Source organism: Atta cephalotes (assembly GCF_000143395.1).
Source record: "Atta cephalotes unplaced genomic scaffold scaffold00016, whole genome shotgun sequence".
Taxonomy (NCBI): Eukaryota; Metazoa; Arthropoda; class Insecta; order Hymenoptera; family Formicidae; genus Atta; species Atta cephalotes.
In genome coordinates this window covers 1,893,847-1,918,721 of record NW_012130080.1, presented here as the reverse complement: position 1 = coordinate 1,918,721, position 24,875 = coordinate 1,893,847, and the positions used below count along the sequence as shown (strand labels likewise).

At 30.5% G+C, this 24,875-nt stretch overlaps 2 protein-coding genes across 2 annotated transcripts in view; one reads left to right on the top strand and one right to left on the bottom strand.

Annotated features, from left to right (window-relative positions):
• The window catches only part of LOC105618399 (neurexin-1), a 224,183-nt gene that overhangs the window by 175,128 nt on the left and 24,180 nt on the right, over window positions 1–24,875 (top strand). The window contains exons 12-20 of the mRNA XM_012199942.1: window positions 953–1,144; window positions 1,850–1,993; window positions 2,226–2,443; window positions 5,637–5,745; window positions 13,315–13,637; window positions 13,835–14,126; window positions 21,002–21,295; window positions 21,817–21,995; window positions 22,872–23,043. Coding sequence (XP_012055332.1) covers window positions 953–1,144; window positions 1,850–1,993; window positions 2,226–2,443; window positions 5,637–5,745; window positions 13,315–13,637; window positions 13,835–14,126; window positions 21,002–21,295; window positions 21,817–21,995; window positions 22,872–23,043 — 1,923 coding nt within the window. The remainder of the gene's footprint in view (window positions 1–952; window positions 1,145–1,849; window positions 1,994–2,225; window positions 2,444–5,636; window positions 5,746–13,314; window positions 13,638–13,834; window positions 14,127–21,001; window positions 21,296–21,816; window positions 21,996–22,871; window positions 23,044–24,875) is intronic.
• Window positions 15,868–17,513, bottom strand: LOC105618217. The gene is made up of 2 exons (XM_012199758.1): window positions 17,248–17,513; window positions 15,868–16,096 (listed from the first exon to the last, which is right to left on the bottom strand). The coding sequence occupies exons 1-2, from the start codon at window positions 17,511–17,513 to the stop codon at window positions 15,868–15,870; spliced, it is 495 nt and encodes a 164-aa protein (XP_012055148.1).

Here is a 24,875-nt window from a genome sequence, read left to right as displayed (position 1 = left end):
TCTCACCGAACATTCGTAGGATAAATTTACAACTTTAGTCGGACTGTCACCGTTTTCATCTTACCACGACTAGAGCCTGTTGCGGTTAGCCGAATTACACGGACGGTTAATTCACCGACAAAACTCTCCTTTGAATCATACCAACGTAGCTTGAAGCAATTCCGTCCTTGCGCTCTTGTAAAACCGCGAGCAAATAACGGATCACTGCTGAATGCAGAAAAAGATCTTTGGCTTTCACGTTCTCTATAAATAATTTGTTTAACCGCGGTATAAACGAAAACAAAATCTACATTTGCGAACAAGGGAAATATAAGAAAGGATATGTAGGGTATAGATATGTCAGAAGTACTAAATTTTAGATTTATTGCTTTCTATGTTATATCAATATTATTATATATTTTTTCTTAAAGTATGAAAGTTTCAATATATCAAAATATGTTGAAGATAAGTTTTAGACAGTATCAGAAAACATCGAAAACTCTAATTTATTTGACATTCTAGAAAAATTCGGGATCGATATTAATTAAACATCGATGTTTGTGTCACAGCATATACATTTTTGCAATTTATTAAATGCCAGTCTTAATTGATTTATTGTGCACGCTAAATATGAACGACATGCTATATAGATTGTTAGATTTTTAATAGATTTTTATTCATTATTTGCTCTGTTCTGATGATTATTGAAAATAATTAAAATTTTTCATACAAAACTTAAAAAATTTTTTTATTTTTTTAAATTAGTTTTTCTTAATTATATAGTTTATTCTATATTTTTAAGATTACATCATATCAAATGATGTACTATTTACGTACCATTTTAAATATTTAAATAAATACATATATTTTTACATATATTAGATATTTAGATAAATTTCCGATTATAATGCATAAAAAAACTATAATATAGTTTTTTTAACATATATTAATAGTGCAATTAATTTAATGGTAGGAGATTCCACGCAATTAGACTTGGATGGCTTATTATATATCGGTGGTGTGGGCGCACCTTTTGCGCCTTTAACTGTTCCGCCTGTTTTGTGGACGGGCGCTCTTCGACAAGGCTACGTGGGATGCATGAGAGATCTCGTCATTAATGGAAATCCAATAGACATCGCGGGATATGCGCAGCAACAAGATTCGGGTAAGCGAATTGAATTTTAATATTTATTCCTAAGATGATAAGGAAACCAACTCAAAAGATCTTAAAAAAAGAATAACGATTCGTAACTAATTTCGAAAAGTAGTACGCAATCTACAGTTATAAAATTATTTTTCTTTTTTAGGTTTTATTATTTACTATTTATCGATATTTAATTGCAATTACAAATTTAATATCTTTAAATCAACATAACATGTTTATTTGAACAGAAATGTAAGATAGATTTACAATAACGTAATTAAAATAACAATCAAATCATAGGTATACTGTTGAAACCAAATATTATTCTGTCCTACAAGAGATAACCATGTTTGTTAACTATTTGTTACTAAAAACATCCTGCGGCGTGTGGTATTACTAATATTTATACAGGGCGAGTGGAGATACGATTTTTTTATTATTGGAAAAAAGTAGATTACAGTACGTCTGGCAGGCGTGATTTAATTATTATATTTTTTCAATTTGTCGATCAAATATACGATCAGTATTTTTAATTATTATAATAATTAAAAAATGCGCTTTTGAAAATAAGAATTTTTCTGTTAAAACTTTTAAATAAAAAATAAATATAAAATTACAGAAATTAGATTACAGATATTATTGATGTACTTTTTTGTTTGCAGTTTGTTTGTTTAAGTTGATTAATTTTTCAATATAATATTTCACGATTGTGTATATATTTTACAGGTGCAGTAAGACCCGCATGTCACATGCAAGCCTCACATTGTTCTTCGAACCCGTGTATGCATCGTAGCGTTTGCCTTGAAGGATGGAATCGATTTCACTGCGATTGCACTAACACATCTTTCACAGGACCTACCTGTGGCAAAGGTGAAAATATATTTTTACTTAATTTTTTGAAAAAGTTTTTTTCAAAGTAGTCCAATATTTTCATTGAAAACAAAAAAAACAAGCCTTTGCTTCTAATAAATTATTTAGGTTTAAAACTTAAACAATCCCACAAGTCAGAGACAATTTATGTATCTTAAAGCTGAATGAGTTTTGCGCAAGCATGTAATTTATGAGTTTTTAATAAGTAACATGTTATTATTCTTTATTGCAGATGCATCGACATTGCATCTGAACGGTACGCAACAAATGACGGCGTTGATGCCGGAAGACTCCAGAACACAGGCGGAGGAAATTGTCGTGCGATTCAAAACGACGAGACCGCGCGGCCTTCTATTAGCGACTAGCTTTGAAAACAGTGCTGATCGCTTGCAGATTTATCTAGAAGAGGGCAAAGCATATATGCTGATTCACATCGGAGACCGAGAAAAGGTAAGATTATTAAATTACTCAACTATATTTGCGACATAAAGAAACTTATAGTTTTGAATCCTTATAAATATTTATATTTTCTTGGAAGTGAAATATAATAGACTTTTATCATTAAATACGTAAACTTTAAATATGATTTTGTTTGAATTAATTATTGTTTCTTGTCTTTTCGATAAACTTCTCATTTTATCGACTTATAATTTTATTAATTTAATTTCATTATCATTTAACATGATATTAGATCGGAATATGTTGCCAGATATTTTTGTAAACGTTTTATTATAAATGTTAAACAAATCTTATTACAAATAAGGACGCATTGAAAAGATAAGATATTGAATTTATCTCGGACAAATTCCATCCACTTAACGTCAACGTGTATCCGCTTAGAAGTTAAAGGGCCTCGCGTGGTCCATGAGGATTTACATTCCCGAAGCATCTCCGATGTTGAACATCGTCCCGATATAGTTGACGTAGATCGTTCTCTCGTTGCGAACGACGTCATGACGTTAACTTAATACGTCATCCGCAGCAACATCCGCCAAGTAAACGGCTGGCGGCTCTCATCTCCATGTAACGGAATATTCTTTTTGACGGAAATGTTGGACGTGTAAAACGTATTCTCGGCAATTGCTCCCGAAGTATAAGATGATGCGCAATGATTTTCACGCTACATTAACTCTTTTTTAGCAATATGACAGAAAAGATTTTATAATTAAATACAATATATTACCTACTTAATATTTAGGAACATTTTTTTGAAATAATGCTATTCTAGGATATGAAAGATTGAGAAGAAAAGACAAAAATTTAGTAAAATAAAATTACATGAAGTAAAGTATTTAAGTATTTTTAATAACTGTCATGTTGAGTACAACAATTCCAAAAAAAAAAAATCTTTTTTTATTATTATAAAATATCTTATTTCAGACATAATTAATAAATCTTCGTTAAATTTTTAAGAATTGGCAAGAATATTATCTCAAGGTCGCGAGGAATGCTTCTATGCTGCTCTATCGATCGTTTTCCCGGGAGCCAAATGCATTTCTGAATGCATCCTGCAACCTCTCGTTCACGCAATCTCCAACACTCCATTCCTCCTTTGTACCGCATATACGTGGAAATACATAAGCAATTCTGCAATCGCGACGCTTCCGGTCGAACGAATAGTAAATCGGCCGATTCGATTTCGCAGTTATTTTATTAGATGATGCATAAATGTACAATTTATTTTTTTATCTCTTTTTCTTTTCTTCTCTTACATTGACCTTTACAAATACATATAATTTTCAAAATATTATATTCTGAGATATTACATCTTATGTTCACCAATTGATATTTAACAATAACAAAATATAAAAAAAAGAAAGGATGCAGGTTTATATTTTAATTAATTATAATTTAAATATACATATTATATACGATTAATATAACACAAATTGTTTTCACATTGATATCTCATTAAATTTCTAATTTGATAAAATTATATACCCAACATAATTCCGAATTACGGATTGTCTAAGCGTTGGAGAATTAGTTGGGAACCAGTGACCCAACTATGGCATTATTATTGTGGATATTAATAGATGTTGCGTTAATCTGGGATTAACAATCTTGGGTCGAAGTCATTTGGAAACTCTCGTATCGCGCGTGAATGAGGAGCCAACGTGCAGATCTACAAGTACACGCGTATAAGCACGAACGTACAAGACGTACAGTAATTTACGGTAATGTTTCAATCTCTGTACCTACATGGACTCGTTAATTGGACGGAATAATTGATACGATAATGCGACGCTCGACGATTAGTCTACGGAAAATCAGATTTCCACGAAGTTCCTGGAAGTTGGAGAACGTTTCAACGAAGATTTCTATCGCGATGGCTTCGAACTACGAGCTTTTCTCGACCGCGAGATTATCTGCGAGATTTTCGATAAATTATTAATCCTTTTTATTGACGAGAGTATTGTATAAATAATAATGATAAAGTAGATACTTCATTAATTGAGATATTATACTGTTACTTTTATTATAAAAAAAATTATTACATTTATTACATTTAAAAAATTATTACATTTATTCAACTATTCTATTTTTCCATTCTATTATTTTAATTTCAATTACTTTATTCAACTATGCCTACTTAATCTGTGTTGAAAAATGAGTAAAAAACCTATATATAGGCGCACTGTTCGTGTTCCAGTTATTAAAGTAGTTTAGTGGCATAGTTGTTTTTAATAATATATTATACATAAATTTAAAAAATATACATAAAATGTACTCTGATGAAATCTTTTCTCAATAATTTCATATAATTTTAAAAGCTATATAACATACATATATTACAATATTCTACGTTACATAAAGTTAAATTTTCCACTTAATGCAGAGCTTGATTTTGATTTAAATAAAGCTAGAAAAATTCCGAAATTCGAAAAGAAAAGAATAGCGCCATAAAAATACAATCTAGTTTATCAGATTAATTTATCATGTAGTACACATTTCGTTTTTATTTACAAAGATTCTGATGAAAGTTAAAATTAATTTCTTCTGAATGGAAATTTGATAGTAAACTATTTTTAAATTTTTAGTACGTATTAAATACAGAGCATGTATTTTTAGCGATTGACACGAATTGAACGATGAATTAGTACTTGTGATAATAATAATTTTCAATGGCAATAACGGCGATGCATAGATGACATTAGATGACAAACGTGCGTCAGGTGTCACACAACGCGTGATATCGTATATTGCAATGGGGACTGTGCCAGATAGTGACGAGTTGCTTGGATTTATGAGACTTGGCCGAATGACGGGCATCTCATAGAGATGGTTTATCGATAGCATTAAACCTATTGCTACACGATGCTGCAAAAATGCAATAAAAATTAGAAACTTCGTTGCATATATACACATATCAACCGACTTTATTTTAGTAAATTCTTAAAAAGTAAACAAAAGAAATAAAAGAAAAAAAGAATTTTTTATGATACAAATATTATAATTATTAAATTTTCTTTATAAAAATCTACAGTTATTGTACTTTAAACATTTTTTTATAAAATCGGTATAGTGTAGTAAGTTACTTATGTTTAAAAAAGAAAAAGAAAAAGAAAAAGAGTAGGAGAAAGTTTTTTAAGGATGAATTAAAGGATGCGATTAAGATTTAACAAATATTATTTTATTTCAGTTATTGACAACTGGGCAAGGTCTTAATGATGACTTGTGGCATACACTAAAATTCTCCAGACGATTCAATTTGCTCAAATTCCAGATCGACGATGATACAGCAATGCGAGGTATGTATATCTGCAATGGTAATGCTATATACAATAGCGACTGAAATATATATTCCATAGAAACATATACGTTATTAAAGCCAACAAATTACATCGTTGTATACACAATGCGTATTTTCGTAGGACGAGATTTCAAAACTCATAAAGCGATTTATTGATGTGGAATGTGCATTTTGAATAGAGTGTTAAAATCATGGTAATATCGAGAAATGAATGATTTTGTGCAAGATAAATTGAAAATGTAAAATAAATTTCTTTCACATGAGGCTTTATTTACGTACAATTGCAAAATTAATGACATCTGCCACGTGCTATTTAAATTAATTTTAATCTTGAATAAACGTTGATATTTTTATATTAAAAAAACTCTTGCTAACAAATCATTGAACATATTATTGGACGTATTTTCGACAGAATATGCATTTAATCCTTTGCATTTGTGTAATACTCTAAAATCAATATTCTAAAATCTTCAAAACAAAATTGAAACGCGTCCTGTATAATTTCATTGCTAAAATTAATTTATGAGATAGTGGAACTTAAAATGTGACAAAGTGTTAGAAATTGGAAGAAAAGTCGATTAATTTAGACACGAACTACATTATTACGGAAACAGGACGCTGTGCAAAGTGCAGCAAATTGTATGTCGGTACCAGATGCAAACAGTTGATTGGTTTCGTGCTGCTGCAATGCAAGGCGTCTCTGATCGCAAGGTGTGAGAAATAGCGAGATGAAAAAGACGATTCTATTTCAGAATATTGACGAAAGAAAGAAAAACAGCAAAAAATAGAAAGTGCCAAAAGTGTATCAATTTCTATGCATGAACAATATTTCTACATTAGGTATTAATTGGAAACAAAAACTTGAAGTTTTAATTTTTTATTTATTATTGATTGTTAATTAACTTTTTATTTTTATTGCAAATGATATTTTAAGATGATATGGTTTAATAAACATTAAGAACAATAATTAATTGCTTTTTCAATTTAACATTATTTAAGATAGAATTTCGTAAAATAATTGTTGATGCGAGAATAATAAGTCTATTTAATTAATGTCCTTACATGTTTACTCTAAATACGGATGATAGTAGCTTTGCTTTTATGGTAATCAATAGACCATTTTCTCTTTTCTGTTAAAGCTTTTACACGCGGTTTAAAGTCGTCTCGTAATTAAACCTGAATTCGTAATGAGCATAAAAGCGAATTATGCTTCAGGAAAATTAGAATTTTCATATTAACTTTCCATTGTATTATGATAGTTTAAAATACATTTCTCAATTTGGCGACAGTAAATTGTAAGCGTGAAATGTGTGAAACTAGTTATTATTTGTACAAAAAATATCAAAAAACTCGTTTATTCTTTAAGCAAAAGTATTTACTTTTGTGATTGCAGCAAATACGATAAAGATAAAAAAATTTTTATTGTAGAGCTATTGATATGCTATCAGGATAGTGTAATGGGTTTTGCTTTAAAATACAACACAAATGGTCGTTTTATTATCAAAATCAAAAGGCTATTCATTCGAGATTGCTCTCTTATGCTCCGTGCTTTTATTTTACTTCCATTTTTTTTATGCTTTTACCATGCAGAATATGCTTTCTCTCTTTATCTTTCTCTTTTTCTCTTGTATCATGCTTTTACTTCAAAATAATTACTTCCTCTTCCATCTTTCGCAAAGTGCATTTGCTTTACTTTTTTTCCACATTGCAATAAAAAGAAAATGTGCGTATATAAATCACTGTTTTAGACATTTAAAAATTCGATGCTTTAAGTATTTCAATTTTTTTTAATTATATTTTGGGATCGTAAAGAAACATTTTAAACCCGATTAACATTATTAAGTTTACGCAGTTCTAAATCATAAGTTAAAACTGAATCGTAATAAGCAACAAAAAGAGCGGTTCTTTGAAAATGAATCTCTCTTTTCTGTTTTATGAATTACAGTCTTCTCTTTTTTAGTCATAGCTCAAAGATTGAAATTATCTTCATAAAAGAAAAATTAATTCAAAATTGATTAATAAACAATGAAGATGACTTACATGAGATACACTTAACATGAAATAATCTTATATAAATTAATTTTACATTGATATGGCAAGTTATCAAAAGAAAGTTATTATACGCAGAATAAATTCTTTTCTTAGCAATAAATCTTATGGCGCATTGCAAATTTCGAAGGAAGGGAGTTTCCTTGTCATGACATTTCGAAGCGGAGATACTTTGCACGTCGCATCGATTGCACCAGCTCGAAGGATCCTTATGCATCGTATATGCATGTGCACGTTCGAACTTCCAACCGCAAACCCATGCAAGGGAGCAATATCGTATTTCGAAATCCTTATTTAGCATAAATATGTGGCGGAATCTCTGCGGCAGAAATCATGAGGCCAGAAAAAAGTCGCAAAGAAATACATAAGAGGACACACGTGGAAACGAAAGTTAAAATCGATAGATGTGTGGAAGGAATTGCGTTTAACACATCTCAGAATATTGTTGTTCTCATAAATATGATTAATCACGGTAATACGTCTAATTGGCAATATTATAAAAGAGGGTTAAAAGAAGGAAAAATTATTGACACAAATTTCAATATATTACTCAGAATAGATATACACATGATTGATTTGTGTTAAATTTAATACGTTTCATGTAACCCACATAAATTTTTGTATTAATAAAGTAAGCTGAATATGTTAGAAAGCAAATATTCTAAGAAATAATATTTGATTTTTCAATATTGCTTTCTTCAATATTTGTCAATAGCTTGGAACAATTTTTAATTTTTAACATCATGTTTACAGATTTCAAAATCTTTGAAAAATTCTTTTACATTACGGCATCAAAAATCTTATTAGAGTCTCTCTGGCAGACTCTTATATCTTTAGTCACTGCAGCAGGCTCTCTCTTAGAAAAATAAAAAAATTACAACCAAAAGTTCACGCGTAAAAAGATAAGCAAACAACGATAGACGCAAATGTCGAACTTAATTATTTTATGGTAAAATTATGGCGTTCTCAAAACTAGGAAATAAAAATATTTGACTGGAATCGAGTACACGTCTGTATACTCGATGGAAAAGCATGAAGTACTAGAAGAGAAGATAACGATGGGGAGGAAACGCAGAGAGAGAAAGAGGGTAGGATTAACTGCATCGTACGACCAAATTGCCCCGAGCGTATAAATACAGGTGTACACGAGGCGAGGGTGGAGTCGCCATGGAGAATTCCCATCCGATAATCAATTTCCACATCGAGATTTATCAGTCGGTGGATTCACCGCGGCGGGATCATTCGGTCTACCAAAGATTTATGCGAGGACCGTACGACGCGGCCGTGGCCTCGCGTAGAAACGACGCTATCGCGCGGAAAATAATTTTCCGCCTTCTCTCGATCATCGCCCATCGCACGCTCATGTTCGTTATTAGTGTTGTTATTTGTCGGACCAACGAATCAGGGAAATTGGTACGGCGAGCATTTCAAAGCTAAATCGTCCTATCGTTTTCGGCTATCGCTGTTAGCAATGATCAAATGAGTCATTGGGTGTGACAGTTTTATAAATCTTTCGCTTGTTTTGGGAAAAGAGAGAGAGACTCGCGCAAATTATTAACATCAAGTTCTCTTTATTATAAAGAGTAATTCTCTTGTAGCTCTAAATATTACAACAATAGTATTTCATTTGCCTTAAAGGTAAGAAATTTTAAAGCATCAAAAAAAGTTTTTAGTTTTAATAATTTTCAATAAATCGACATGTTTTGGACTAGTATTTTATGTTTAAAATTGGCACTAACATTTTGTTTTCGTACATGCAAGTTCTAATTATTTAAGTGTAAGTCTGATTAAGTATTTTTTATTGAAAATAATTTTTACGTATATAGAATATCTTCGAATAGTTCATCAAGCTACGAGACGAATAATTGCATTAGTTTGGCTGCTCCATGGATTTGAATAATTAATGAAAATCGCCGAGAAAGTTTCGCAAGATCGATGAGCAGGCACACGAAATTAAAAATTTCTTGAGCAATTTTTCACGCAAGTTTCGAGACCTCTCTCATCGCACTCGCATAAGTTGTGCAAATGGGACAAATAGCGAATTAGAAACTACTGGTTTGTTGCAAAATAGTAGTTTCCTGAAACTAAGAACTTGGAACATACGTTACAGCTATCTGACACTTTAGACTTTGTCGATATAGCCAATATTACAAAACTTAGAAAGATTGATGTCATTCTAGCAAAACGAAGCAGAGAAAAATATTTAATGCACAGATTTGTCAAATATACACTTTATATTTTTACGTATACATAAAACTTACATATATTTATACTTTTTTTAAAATAATTTACTTGTCCGTATTTATAAAAATTTAAAATTGCTTATTAAGTTATTTAATAATTATGAGTACTCAATTATACTTATAGTACATCTTGAATATCTCAATTTTGAATGAACGTAAAAAACTAATAAATGATTTATTTAATAATAAAAATTATTTAAGAAAATCACCAACATTACATTTTTCTGTTGCGCGACATTTATATGTAGATTTTATAATTTCATTGCACAATCATTCTGAACGAATTAATGTGTGTAATTATAATAAATAATTAATTATACAATCTCCCGCAAATGCAAATAAGAGTACGTAATTAATATAACACAAATAATTATGAGTTAATGAGTAGTCTCCTTTGTATGCTTAATCAATTTCAAGAAACAATTAAAAAACTATTTATAATCCTTTTTTATATTATATCTTCAATTTTGATAGAGCTTAAAACTTCATCTTTCCTGGTTACATTTCTTCTATCGGTTAAATTACAAGTTTCCCGCGAGTGCTCTCAACTTTCCTGCAATCACAAATTCAAAATGCATCGCGCATTGCGCGATCCGCTTTTGCATTCTGTCGGCGACTCTTCGAATCGAGACACTCTTATGAATGTTAATCGAAGATTTTTCCAAGGCTGCGGTCGTTATTGCACTCGGTCGGTGTGTCAAACGTGAGAAATATATTAGTAGATGAAAATTTCGTTTGTAAATGACAAAAATATTTTTAATGACGAGACTGAAAAATGTATCAACTATATAAGCGAGCCATATGAAGCCATCATCTCAGGGACAATCGAGCGTAAAATACAATGAATAAGATATAGAGCAGATTTATTTTAAAATAGAAGGATGAAAAGATATTTTATGGGTGAAGGAGACTGTTAAGACTTTAAAACCTTCTGAAAAATACAATACCTCTTAAACTTGTTATTTTTATAATGAACTACGAAAATGAAGTTGTGTAAAAAAATTTTATTCTATTTCTATGTTTTTGAATTTATTTTGTGCAAGCTTATACATTAAAAAAGATTTCTTGAAAATAAATCAGTAAGATTCTAATCGTATCAATCAGAACTTTGATCATCATAATTGGACATTCAGTTATCTTATTATAATAGATATAACCAGATAATTATGATTTGTCCATTTTCAACTTTAGAAATTTTTCTTAGTGTATGATCGATAAGAAAAACACACGTTTTCTTCTCCAAGGCAAAGAATTCTCTCGGCTCGCGGCCGCGCGAGAACGTCCATTTTTCTCTGTTTACGCCAATTCGCCGACCATATTATTTACGAGCGGTAGATACGAGTCAGTGCCATCGATTTTCCGACATCCAGCGGACGGATTACAAATCGTGGGTATGCAAATGCGCTTTTTATCGTGCCGACTCCTCGAAATGCTCTTCACGCCGCCGCCGGCTGCGCAACGAGAAAAGTGCATCCGGAATCGGTGATGCCGAGGGAGGAGGTCGACGTCTGCCAGGGCATTCGTGGCACTCCGTCGCAAAAGCGCCGCTTCAAGTATAAAGTAAATTATATCCCCGCGCGATTCCATCAACGGTAAACCACTTCGCAGAAATTCCCTCAGGACTCTCTCGTCGCGCACAAATTCCGCGGTTAACGGAACGAGGGACACGCTACGGATGAGCAAACAATATCGATATATCGGAGATCTTAATACGATCCTCTCTTGATAATCGACATTTTTAATACCGATATCATATCCGTTTGACGGCGTCGTTATAATGTCTTTGCCAATATTGCTCTGTCATGTTGGTGGGCCATTTAAGATCGTTGTGCTTAAATTGACGTGAAGACTCTATACAATTTGGAGGATTGTCACAACCAGTAATTCTATTGCAAATATCCTGTAATTTGCACATTACGTATATGTTATATAATTTATGTGAAAATAATATAAGATAATCAAAGCAATTAGCGACATTTCCATAGGAATGGGACGCTGATTCAATCGAGCATATCTCGTATCTTATTAATATCGATAATATGAACAGCACGTGATTGGCTTACCAATCAGCCTGGCCCCAATCGGCCCTTGCAAAACAACTCCGCCGCAGTGGCCACCGTGAAACAGCCACCCTCGCAAAGCTGTCCCTCGGATCACCCTATTAAACTGACGGCGAGTGCCGGCAATATTGAGTTAGGTGGCAATAGCCTAAATTGCAGCAGCTCTGCACGGTCTTTACTTCAGCGCAATCGATCGCGCTGGGACGATAATTGCTGCACAGCGAAACACATGCGGTTCCCATCTTAGCCTGGCGTTGTTCAATAGTTCAGTTTAAATGCTAAGGTTTCGTGCTTTCACGAACCTTTGAAAATTTCGGCCAGTGATCAGATGATCTTCTTCATCCATCTTTTCACTAGACACTGACGTACACGATACTTTCGCAAACACTCGAGTACACAGGTACTCTAAATAAAATATACTATAAGATGACACAAAAAAGTTTGGCCACAAAGTTATGTGTTTATGAAATCATTAGTAATGTATATTTGCGAAAAAAATCTAGAATGTCAGTTATACCATATTAAATACCGAAGATAATTAACATTCAAAATGTTCATCTTTAGCTTTGAAGTAAGTTTTAAAGCGCTTTAAAAATGCATTAGTGATAGATAGCTACGCATTTTTGTATGAATAAATTCTTTCAGGCAGGCAATAAAAAGATCTTTAGATCACTAATCGATGAAAATCTTTTGATTCTTTTGCATTAATATTTAAAGTCTCTTTGGTATCTAATAGGCGTAATTAATTCCAGAGTTCGTTTCTTTAAATTTACGTTAACTATAAAACTTAATCAAAATGACGACAAATAACATCAATTTATTAGCTAGATACTTTGATGAACGCACAAAATATTCTAACTAAATGTTTTATCATCCTGTATACATCAAATAAAAAAATTAAAATTAAAATTAAAAATTATATAAATTGTAAATAGCTAAATCTATAACATTGTATGTATATTTTCGTATGTATATTTTTCATTTGATTTAACATTTTGAAACGCAGTAATGAAAGAACTAAGTTGATACGATATACATATAATTTTTGTATTATTAATTAATATAGTTTTTAACATTAAACTATTTTCATTGAAGACGAAGATAAGCAATGAGATCGTAAATATTTTCCAAATTTTAGTATTTTCTATTTAAATTTAGTTCGCGTTTCAATGCGTTTCAATTTAATGACGAATGGCTGTTTGTATGCAAATGTAGCGGAAGCGCAGCTGGGAAAGCAGGGTATCTTGGAATTTCGAACGCTCCACGTAGGCGGATATCTTCACGCGGGCGAGGACATACCGCATTTCGTGGGCCAGCTGCAGCAGATCTGGTTCAACGGATATCCATACTTGGAGATTGCGCGCAGCGCTGGAAGCCATCAGACCTCACATCAGGGTGTCGCACCCATCATTCGGGTCACCGGCAAATTCGGGAAAAGAAATCATCCGGTTCACCATCCGGTGACCTTCACCTCCAAGCACACTTTCGTAGGACTTCCAGTACTCAAAGCGTATTTGGAGACCAACATTTATTTCCAGGTGAAAATTGATATTTTCTGCGTGTCATGGATATTATATAACGAGCTTTCGATAAAGAACCGTGAAGTCAATTTTATCACGTCCATTTTATCATAAAGATTTTATCATCAATTGTAAAAAGAATATAATTCGATCAATCTGCAGAGAGAGAGAAAGAGGGAGAATTTATCGCCTTACACTTGTAAATTACTTTTCAGTTCAAAACGCGCGAAACGAACGGCTTGATCCTTTACAATGCTGGAAGAGAGCATGATTTTATTGCGGTCGAGCTGGTAAACGGACACGTACACTACGTGTTTGACTTAGGCGACGGAGCTGTCAGGGTCAGGGACACTTCGAAGTCCAAGTTGAACGATGGCAAATGGCATGCCGTCAGTATTGGCAGACCTGCCGCAAAGAGGCACACACTCTCTGTGGACGATCACGTGACCGCTGTCAACAGCCAAGGTAGCAACGAGAATCTTGATCTCGATGGCATTTTGTATATAGGTAAGTGGAGAAGGGAAGAATAATATATATAATTCAACTATACTTTAATTTAAGATATTTTTTTACTTTGCTACAAAAAAGATTTTTATTAACAATACTAAATTAATTTAACAATGAACGTTGCACAAAAAGTATAATTGGTTGTTAATAATTGAAAGCTTAATATAATCTGGATAATTCTAAAAATTCTTTAAAAAATATTTTTTAATATTAATTTATTTTTTTATATAACGTTTCATGATTTTATATAATGTTTATAATAATCTGAATGCCGCGTTTCCTTTATTTAATCCACCCGTTATGTAACGCAATACAATTAATCAGGATTCTATTCGACAATTTCATTCGAGAGATATTACTACAATAAAATAACAGCGTGTACGCGATATTAATTTAATTTAATTAGTCAGTCGTGATTTACATCTGCAATCCGTTTATTGTATAAGTTAAATATGTCATTTATGTATTGGTTTCTTAATTAGTTTAATGAATTATATTATAACCACATTCTCCTCATTCAGCTTATCACGTTTGTCACAAAACCTATTTGATGATACTATACTGACAAATATACGATTTTCAAATTCTTTAATCTTATCTCTAAACATGCTTAAGTTATTTCTTTCTTGTTTTATTATTGAGCAAAAATATTTATACACATATAAAAATATCTTTATGATATTTCAATTCTAGCGTTTTGAAAACTATTAATAATTTATAAGTTACAAAAAATAATATCGACAGCCTTGCTGAATATGTAGAATTTATATTATAGATTAAAAAGTTAGATACATGCTAAATTATTACGTATGTCTCAGAATCTATTTTTAATTTACATATAACTTTTATAATTATTATAAATATAAGATCTTCGTAGTTAGTGATTTAGTAAAATCATATTTGAATGTGTTGTTTATTGCGTGTATTATATAGAATTTGTTTTTAATTTGACAATTTAATATAATTTGACAATTTAATATAAAGCTTATTTTTATAACTAATATCAAATATAAGATTGTTATATCAATTAGATAAAATCATATTTGAATATATTAAGATGCTAGAAAAGTACACAAATTTAATATAGCATTTTATTAATTTAAAGCAAATTACACATTACCTTAATTTAAAGTAATTTGCATATCCTCAATATTTCACAATAAATATTAGTATCTGAAGAGTTTCAATTATTTAATTATTTCTTTATTTGTCTTCCATCTCTTTCTGATTTTTACGTTCTATAACAAAAAGTATAAAATCGATTATCAAACTCCTGTAAATATGTACTCAATACACGTTGAGAGTATTAGGAATTTGTTATATCTCACAAATTAATAGTAATTTAATAATTATCATATAAAGTAATCTAAAATTTTCAACCATAATATTAATATTATATAATTAATCAATTTATAGTTAACTTTTTCTTAAATAAAATTGAACAGTTTTAACATTAGAGACATTATATGTCACAAACTGACTTTTTAAAAAATAATCAATAACGGAACATTCATACAATTTAATAAAACAATATTTTTTCAAAATATTTAGTATCAAGGCAAGAAAATATGCTTTAGTTTTTTTCTATGAAATATTATAAAATTCTGATTCATTCATCGTTAAAATTTAAATTGAAGAATCTCTAGAATGATTCATTCGAATTATGTATTTCAATTATATTTTTTGTCGAGAAGATTAGATTTATTGTAATTAAGGATTGTCCTAAAAAGAAAGAGGTAACTCACATGACAATTCTACAACGTCCTCTACTATCTTTTCTTTGTCCTTCCGGACAGTATGTAGGTACTGTAATAATATTCCTTGATCCAATCTGTGGGCTAAATCTACCAGACATCACGATATTATCCTGAATATTGTTCTCTTTCTTCTTTTCTCCTGCTTTCATATCGCCATTTTCAATTAGCGGGATTTTTTTCTCATTTGTCGTCGATGTCATCTTTGTCACGCCACTAATCGATTTACGATCGTGTAAGATTATTTGCATTAACGATGTTATTATAGCATTAACAATGTTTAGATATACATTCGCCATCGTTAATGTCTTTCAGTTTTGGCTTTATTGCATTTTCGGATCGAACACGTCGCTCTTATGCATTATTGAGTAATACATTTGGAATTATATTTTTATTGTTTAATTTCATATTCTACACTTTATTTATTTTTTAATCATTTATTTTAATTTTTTATATATATCAGATACTAGAAGATATTGATTCAATAATCATCAGACATAAATCTGAATATATTAATAAACAATCTAAAAAATGTCTTCGTCTCGTTCAGATTGCAACTTATTCTGTAGACACTTTTTCGGAAAATCTACATGAAAAGAACAGTTTCACTCAAGTATCTAAAAATTTAGCTTAATATAAATGTGATATGCAATTTTTCAACTAATATTTTTTTCACTTTATTTTGATTGTAAATACAAATACAATGTATAATGCACATCTTATTTAATCATTTTGAATTCTTTTAACTTTCTACTTCTTTATTTCTGCTTTCATCTGTTGCCATGTTGAAGACTTCCCTTTTTTTATAATTTAAATGTGGAGTAAAAATTAAATATAAATTAAAACTTTAATAAAAAAATATTTTTCTTTATCCATCCTATGTCAGTTATTGGATGAATTGATTGATAAATGATCTCGAAAAGACATTTGTTTGTAAATTTGGAAAGAGGCAAGATTGAAAATTTGATTCGGGCTAAAATTATATAAATTGTTAATAACAGATCTGAAAATAATTTTGTTTGAACCATCAAAATAACTGTGTAGGACGCTCAAGCTGATTTCTAGATTATTAAAATTTTTTGCAGCGTTGTCATCAAGCTTAATCGGTCTACAAAATTATATTATCTATTTTGATGGTCGAACAAAATTATTTTCAAATCTAGTTAAACTTCAGCAAAATTGTCCTTTTCGTGTAACAAAACTGTTCTTTCCGTATATAATAAATCTATAACTCTGAGAGATCATCATGATTATTTCATCGTTTGTATTAAAATAAGATACGTTAATCTAAAAGTTGATTTGTTCCGACCCGAACGAACATTTAATTTTTTCTTTAAATATATTCTTTGTCAAGTTTACATACGTACTTATAATCTTTTCCTGAATACTTGTATTCATTGGCAAACATCCAGTTTTCGTCCGGTGAGACATAACCCTTCATCAATCCAATCTCGATTTGCGGGGCTTTGAACTTCGGATGTACTGTCTTCCATTTGTCCGGAATATGTTCCAGGCTCCTCGCTGATTCCGGCGAAAATGGTACAATGTACAATCTTTGCGACTGGATAATCGATATTGAGAAATGAACAATCGAGATTAGCAGAACGCAAATGGCGAGCTCGCGAAGAGACATAATGACTGATAACTTATGAAATAAAAGTTATTGAATTTCCGCGTCGATTTAATATATCTCATGACGTGCTGGAACGACTATGGTAACATGATTAGCGAGTTCGAAATTCGACGAATTATACCGATTCAAGAGATAACATCGCTATTATCTTTTTATCGCGCGTCAAAGTAATCACCGATTCTCGCGATGACGTCTGGCTTTTTTACCTTGATTATCAATTACGCCGATAAAGTCAATTAACAATTCAAGCGCTTTATGAATTCATGCACTTTCGATGATGATGCATAGACGACTGTTTGAAACACGCAAATGATCGACCCCGTGATTCTAACTAACTCAGCGAGCCGCACATCCGTCATTCAACCGCAACGCAGCCGCAATGTAAGATGAAATTCGTGAGCGATTTACCGGTTATTATGATAAATACAATTTAATCATGGCTTACGAATATGTCATACGTGATAACGATACAGCTGACTAATAAGAGCGCGACCGCGCCAGTCTTATTCGTAAAAACGTAAAAAGTGCTTGGATTGAATTAATTCATTGATTAATATTATAATTTTTTTTAATTTGGTTTTATATTTTTTAAATCTTTTTTATACAGACTGGCTTTTTAATTAAAAAGGGCTATAATTAAGAGATTATAAAGAGTACATTAAAAAAAGTTAATGATAAAAGTGAAAAATGCAGAAGCATGGAGCTTTTACATAAGATTTCATTTTCGAAATGCTCGGACAACTTCAATTTTACTTAGAATTAATCATCTTAATAGGAAAAAAAATTCACTATACTATATTAAAAGATATATTAATATATTAATAAATTATAATCGAAATTGAAAGAAAGTGGAAAATAATTGTAACAAATATTTGTAAAATCATATTGTTTTGACATTGTTTTTATTTTTTTTACAATACAACTGCATTACGAGCTCCAAAATGTTACGAATACATTTATACCATTTCAAGTAGTCGTTTCATATTTGATAAGGTAACCTTATTCTGGGCAATTATTTACAATGGGCATGCTTTTGATAGTCTTTACCTTGACATACATATGTTGTAGAGATGTAAATGATGATTGAAACCTTTTGGTTCAAAGAATATACTTACGTAAATCCTTAAGAAAATCCAATTTAATAAACTAAAAATTATTTATTTTGAATTATTTATTTTATATTAAAAACTAAACAACAGTATTTTTAATATTGAAAATAATTAATCATTACTTTCCAGTATTAAATGTTTATAAAGAAATGCTAAAAAAAATTTTATTTCTTTTTATAATTTTCTTCATACCCGCTTCTTCTCTCCGTCACTACGATATGTTTTGCCAACCAACCGTATCGGTAACTTATCTCTATTTATTTTAAGATGCCGATTATCAGCGCAAATTTGTAAATTACTGAGTTGTCGTCTTTAGTACTTGCTTTGACTATATAATCGCTATTTCATCGTAAATTTTGATCGATAAAAAAACTAATCGGTTATTTTATTAATTATTTAAAGAAACGATTATTTTATTAATTATTTAATTTTAAATAATTTGATTATAATGCAATTTCTGTGTAACATTAACACGTTATTCCGATCATTTAGATTTTCATATAACACATATAGAAATTATTTATCATTTGAACTTTTTGCTTTCCTGATGCAATTGCATAGTTAATTTGAAGGCCTCAGAGAAGGAGAGATGTCACGCGATGATTATTATCGTGTTGTGTAAGTGCATAACTTTTCAAACAATAAATAACGTAAGAAATTTATGTGAAGAAGTTGATTTTATCTTCGTAATAATTATTTATGGAACTATTTTATGATTTAGATGAATCCGCTCGAAAAATTCACAAGTGAGCCACAGATTGTGCATCACTGATTTAGATATTTTATTCTGTTACGTGATTGCGAGAAATAATGTCTGGCTACGAAAAAGCTTACAATTTCTTGATGATAGATAATATAGCTTGATTTTTTCAAATTATAATTTTATATGAATGATAATATTAACTGACAAGACTGACAAAGAAACATTTATAATGCAGATATTTTTGCATTTCTAATTCATAGCATAGATAGGATAGATCTATATATGTTTGGGCTAATGATCCGAAATTCAGTTACGATATCAGTGTAGCGCGCTATGAATTACCATTAATTAGATCCATATCATACCGTTCTCGTTGCTTAATTCATTAATAAATCTATCGATTACCGTCGGGCTGGCATAAATTGGCAAATCAGTCATCAATTATTCTTCAATAGTGATTGCCAAATCGCAATCACATGTCACGAGATCAGTTCAACGCAAAAATTACGGCCAAAATTTCACTCTGATTGAATTTAATTATCAAGATTATATTCAAGATAACTCTAGTAGCTTTCATATAATGCGATAGTCAGTTAAAAATTTAATTCTAAATATAATCACAATAATGAATTTTTTCAATTGAAATTTGTCTCATTGCAAATTGACATTTTTATTCAAACGTCCATTACTTCTTGCTCATCTTTGGCTCTTTATCTTATTATATTATTTAATTAAAAGTTCATTATTTAGATTTATTGTTTAAAATTTATTATATTTTTACAATGGAGAGAAAAAGTTTGCTGTGGTACTGCATTTCGTTTTATTCGTAAAATCCCTCTTTAATACATATATTTTGAATGAGATACTTTCACACTGCATACAAACTGATTGGCCAGGCAATTGCATTTCGAAGTTACTGCCCACACGGAGTATAATGTGTAACCGTCGAAATAATTTTCGACTGGTGGCGATCCCGCAGGATTTATGGCGGCGGGATCGACCGGACATGCGGTCGTCTCGGTTCGTCGAACACTCGCGATATCCGCGATTGCCGAGAGGTCTGCGGATATCGCAAGGCTACGAGAGTTTGCGAGAGAGATGATTTTGATTTAACTATCGAATTTCGGTTTCGATATTTTATGTCAAGCGCGACATCCCGTTTGCATTTTGGCAATTTCATCTTGCGACAAGCTTTATTGCGACTCACGATTCAAACGAATGTGTAAACATTTTAAATATCCATTTTATTGTGATTTTTAATAATTAAAAGATAATATTATTTAAAAAAAATCAAAGTAAACGTTAAATCAAAGTAAACGTCACAAGAACATATACACTGATATATTTAACCCTACTGATCTATTTGGGTTAATTTGACCCACAAAAGCAATTAATTTTCTTATTAATATTTTATTTAAATTTGAAAAAAAATTTGTTTCTCTGATATTTGATCATGTCATCTGTTAATACAAGACTTTTTCTCGTAAATTTTTTAAATATTTTTTAAGGTTTTTTAATCATATAAAATCATATAAAATTGAAACGATATGAGATCATTTAATAAATTTGAACAGAGCAGCTGAATTAATAAAAGGAAAAAAAAGAGAGAGAGAAGATTTGTTTTTTAAAAAGTCAACAAGTTTCGTAAAAGAGATTTGACGTCTTATTTATTTCAGGTGGAGTGGAGAAGGCGCAATATGGCCAATTACCAAAACAGATTCTCAGCCGTCACGGATTCGAGGGGTGTCTGGCATCGTTGGATCTCAGCGGGGAAAGTACCGACCTCATTACCGATGCCGTCGTGCCGAGTTCTTTGATCACATCCGGATGCGACATTTACACCAACATACATCCGGGCAAGAAGTGCACTCATGATCTCTGTGCCAATCATGGAACATGCGTGCAACAATGGAATAGCTACACATGTGATTGCGACATGACGAGTTTTACCGGGCCGACTTGTAACGATGGTAAAGGAATATAGAAAAGAGAAACATAGATACGCTGATATTCGCATTTATTTCGAGAAAGGGAAAAAGAGAAAGGAAAAAGAGATTATTCGTCCTCTCCATACTGTTCTCTTTACATACAAAATTGCCAATTAATTAATAATTAATATTTTTTAATAAATGCTATCTATCAATATCACTCTATGCGTGTACTACATTATTATAATAACACATTATTTATAAAATTAACAAAACTAAAGTTTGATTATTGGCTTATTCTACAATATAATAAATATTAAAAGGATGTAAAATTAGTTTAACTAGAATTGATTTCTTTCGAGAGGAAATATTTTCCATAATTAATAGCAGTTATTGATGAAACTTGATAAATAGGACATTTCTAAAAAAAAATTTTAGAACGAAGATTAAATTATTATATGGTAGGATAATAATTTAATAAATAACGAAGCAAAAATAATCTCAGCACTTAATATATAACAGATGAAAACATCACTTTAACATCAATATGTTTCACTTCGCAGAGGCTATCGCTTACGAATTCGGAGCAGGAAGAGGAATTATCACGTATACCTTTCCGCCTGATCGTCGACCGGAAATGAAAAGAGATACTGTGGCCTTGGGTTTCGTTACCAGCGTTAATGACGCTGTGTTGCTTAGAATAGAATCTGCGTCGAGTAACGATTATCTTGAAATCGAAATTGTTAGTATACGATAAATTTGAATTTACACATTATACAGCATTATTAAGCACTATTCATTCATATATATAATGTATTGTATAATATATAGATTATATAATTTAGTACAGGGCTTCCCAAACTTATATATTGCGACTCACTTTTTAAAACGACAAATATAGTTTGTAATTATCTGGCAAATGAAAAAAACAGAAAACGAATAAGTTAATTAATTTATATCATTTTATTTATGTATTTTATTTTATGTATATTTCTACTTTTTTTATTTTTTATTGGATATAATATTATAAATCTATTTCTCAGATAACAAGATAAATTATAATATTTATTATGACGGATGTAATAAAAATGTGTTTTTTATTTTTGTTCTGATAACAGAATGTTTAACGTTGACGATAACAATTGATCGATATGAATTATTTTTAGACATAAGAAATTTGATAAAAGTTTGAGAATTAAAATTTATTTTGAAATTTCGTTTTAAATTTTATTATCGTTGAAAATTTAATCTTATATAGTACGAAATTGTGAAAAGACATACACATAGGCAAATTTGTACAACTACGCAAAGTGATGAAGTGTAATTTAACATTGTAAAATTTTTTGCGATTCCTCGAATCACGACTTATCCTTTGGGAATCTCTGATTTAGTATGTAGATATGTAAATAATAGTATTAGTTAAATCGATTTTTCGAAATGCATAATTATTAAACTTATAAATATGAATTATGAATTAGCATACATTATATATCCAACGTCCTTTTAAATTAATTTATTTAATTTTGTAAATTTCTTTTCCAATGATTTAATGTAATTGGCACGAATAAAAAATCAAATTTCAATAAAACAAGAAATTAATAATTTATTTGTTTCATAGGTGGAAGGTAACGTTTTTGCGGTTTATAATATGGGCACCAACGATCATCCAATAGGCGAAGTTGGCGTGAAAGTTAACGACAACCAATATCATGTGGTTAGATTTACCAGAACTGGGCCGAACAGCACATTACAAGTCGATGACTACAATTTGCAATCTAATCATCCATCAGGTAAGTAATTTTTGCATAATGTATATTGTAGGAACAACTCGTGATAAGCTATCGCTGATTGATCTTGTCAAGCTTATGTCAGGTGTGTGATAAAAAATTATAATATAAAATATTGTCAGATATCAAATATAGTTTGAAATGTTAATAAGTTAGCATCACACACATATGTCGAAGAGAAAACTCCACAAACTTTCTCGATTTATAAATTAAAGAGCAAAGTGGAAAAAGCGCGACGATTATCTCCGCGATTGTCATACATTTATTAATTATGATAACAAAAATTAAATTATAATAAATCACATGAAGCATAACGTTTAGTATGCAGAAATCGTGTTTAAGTTTAAATAAATATCACGCATACGTGCTTTAAATACGAGACGATCCAAACAGCACGAGAACTGCCGGGAAACTGAAGACGAAGGGGTCCCATGTGTTCTTTTAAGAGCATCATGGTACCGGGACATTGACCCGTTCTAACCATGGGAAACGGCTTTGATCAACCGTTCACGAGACCCAGCTATTGTTTCGTCCTTTTCACGAATACGAAGGCCGTCTGCCGCTCTCACGAAAAGGCGTCTTGCTCGTGTTGGGAATGATTTATCGATTAACTAAGAATTATCAGGCGATTATCCGGAAACATTTCTCTCTCCTCAGTTGCATTGTTGGTTCTAAAATTTGAAGATCTGCACTTAACTCTCCTTGGTGCTCGCAATATTTTTCATTGATACGAATAAATGTACAAGTTTGTTTGAGATATTTAAATCCGCTATCTTTTGTTTAACATCACTAAAATTAAAAAATAGATAATTTATTGAAACAAATTATATTTGCTTATATTTATGTTTATATCTGTAAATATATCTTACTTCATAATTAAGATATTGATTGAGAGATTATTCTTGTGGGACATTCATCTATTTTAGTAATTTTATTGTGTAATATAATAAATATGAGCCTTCTATAATTAATGGATCGATTGATTGAATATAAGCATACAACAGCAAAATCATGAGAAGCAAATTTTAAAAAATACTTTCAACATGAAAGTCACACGGAAAATAAATATCAAATTAGATCAGATATTTTATAATATTCTTCTCTCTCAATATAATATTTTTTCTAATATTTTTTCTTTTAACGATTTATTATTGTATAGAAGATACCTGTCAATTACATGACAATTTTTTTCATATGTATTAAATTGTTAAATCAAATCAAAGATAGATTTTCTATCTTCTGTTCTAACATCTGATTTGCTTGACTCGAATAATTAATTTTCACATTCTTTTTATTCGCGTTTATAAAAATCCTGTTACCATTATGATCTTTTTATAATTATCTTACAATTTTATAATTATTAATTATAAGCCTGATATTTTTAAAATTATTAAGAATGTATCCTGACACATACAATGATTCTGACGGAGCTTATCGTTGACAAGATGAAATCCTGATGCTCGACCAAGTAATCGAAGTTTTATCGAACACAAACTAAGTTTATTTACTCTCTTACAGGCTTTGAATTTTCCATCCATAACATGTTGTCCTGATAACTTGACCTTTAAAAAACGCTTTATCTAACAAGAGATCCGAGCTCATATTAATCCTGTTAATACCTGTGCGATCCCATTATCCTTCGAGAGAAATAGATGAATTGGAATGAATTAAGCGAATAGATCAAAATCAAAAATCTTTATAATAAACTGTCTACATTAAGATTAATTAATCTACATTTTGATTGAAATTTTACGTAATTATATTGAATAAAAGGTGATTATATCAATACAAGGCAGTTACGAGTATATATATATATATATATATATATATAATAA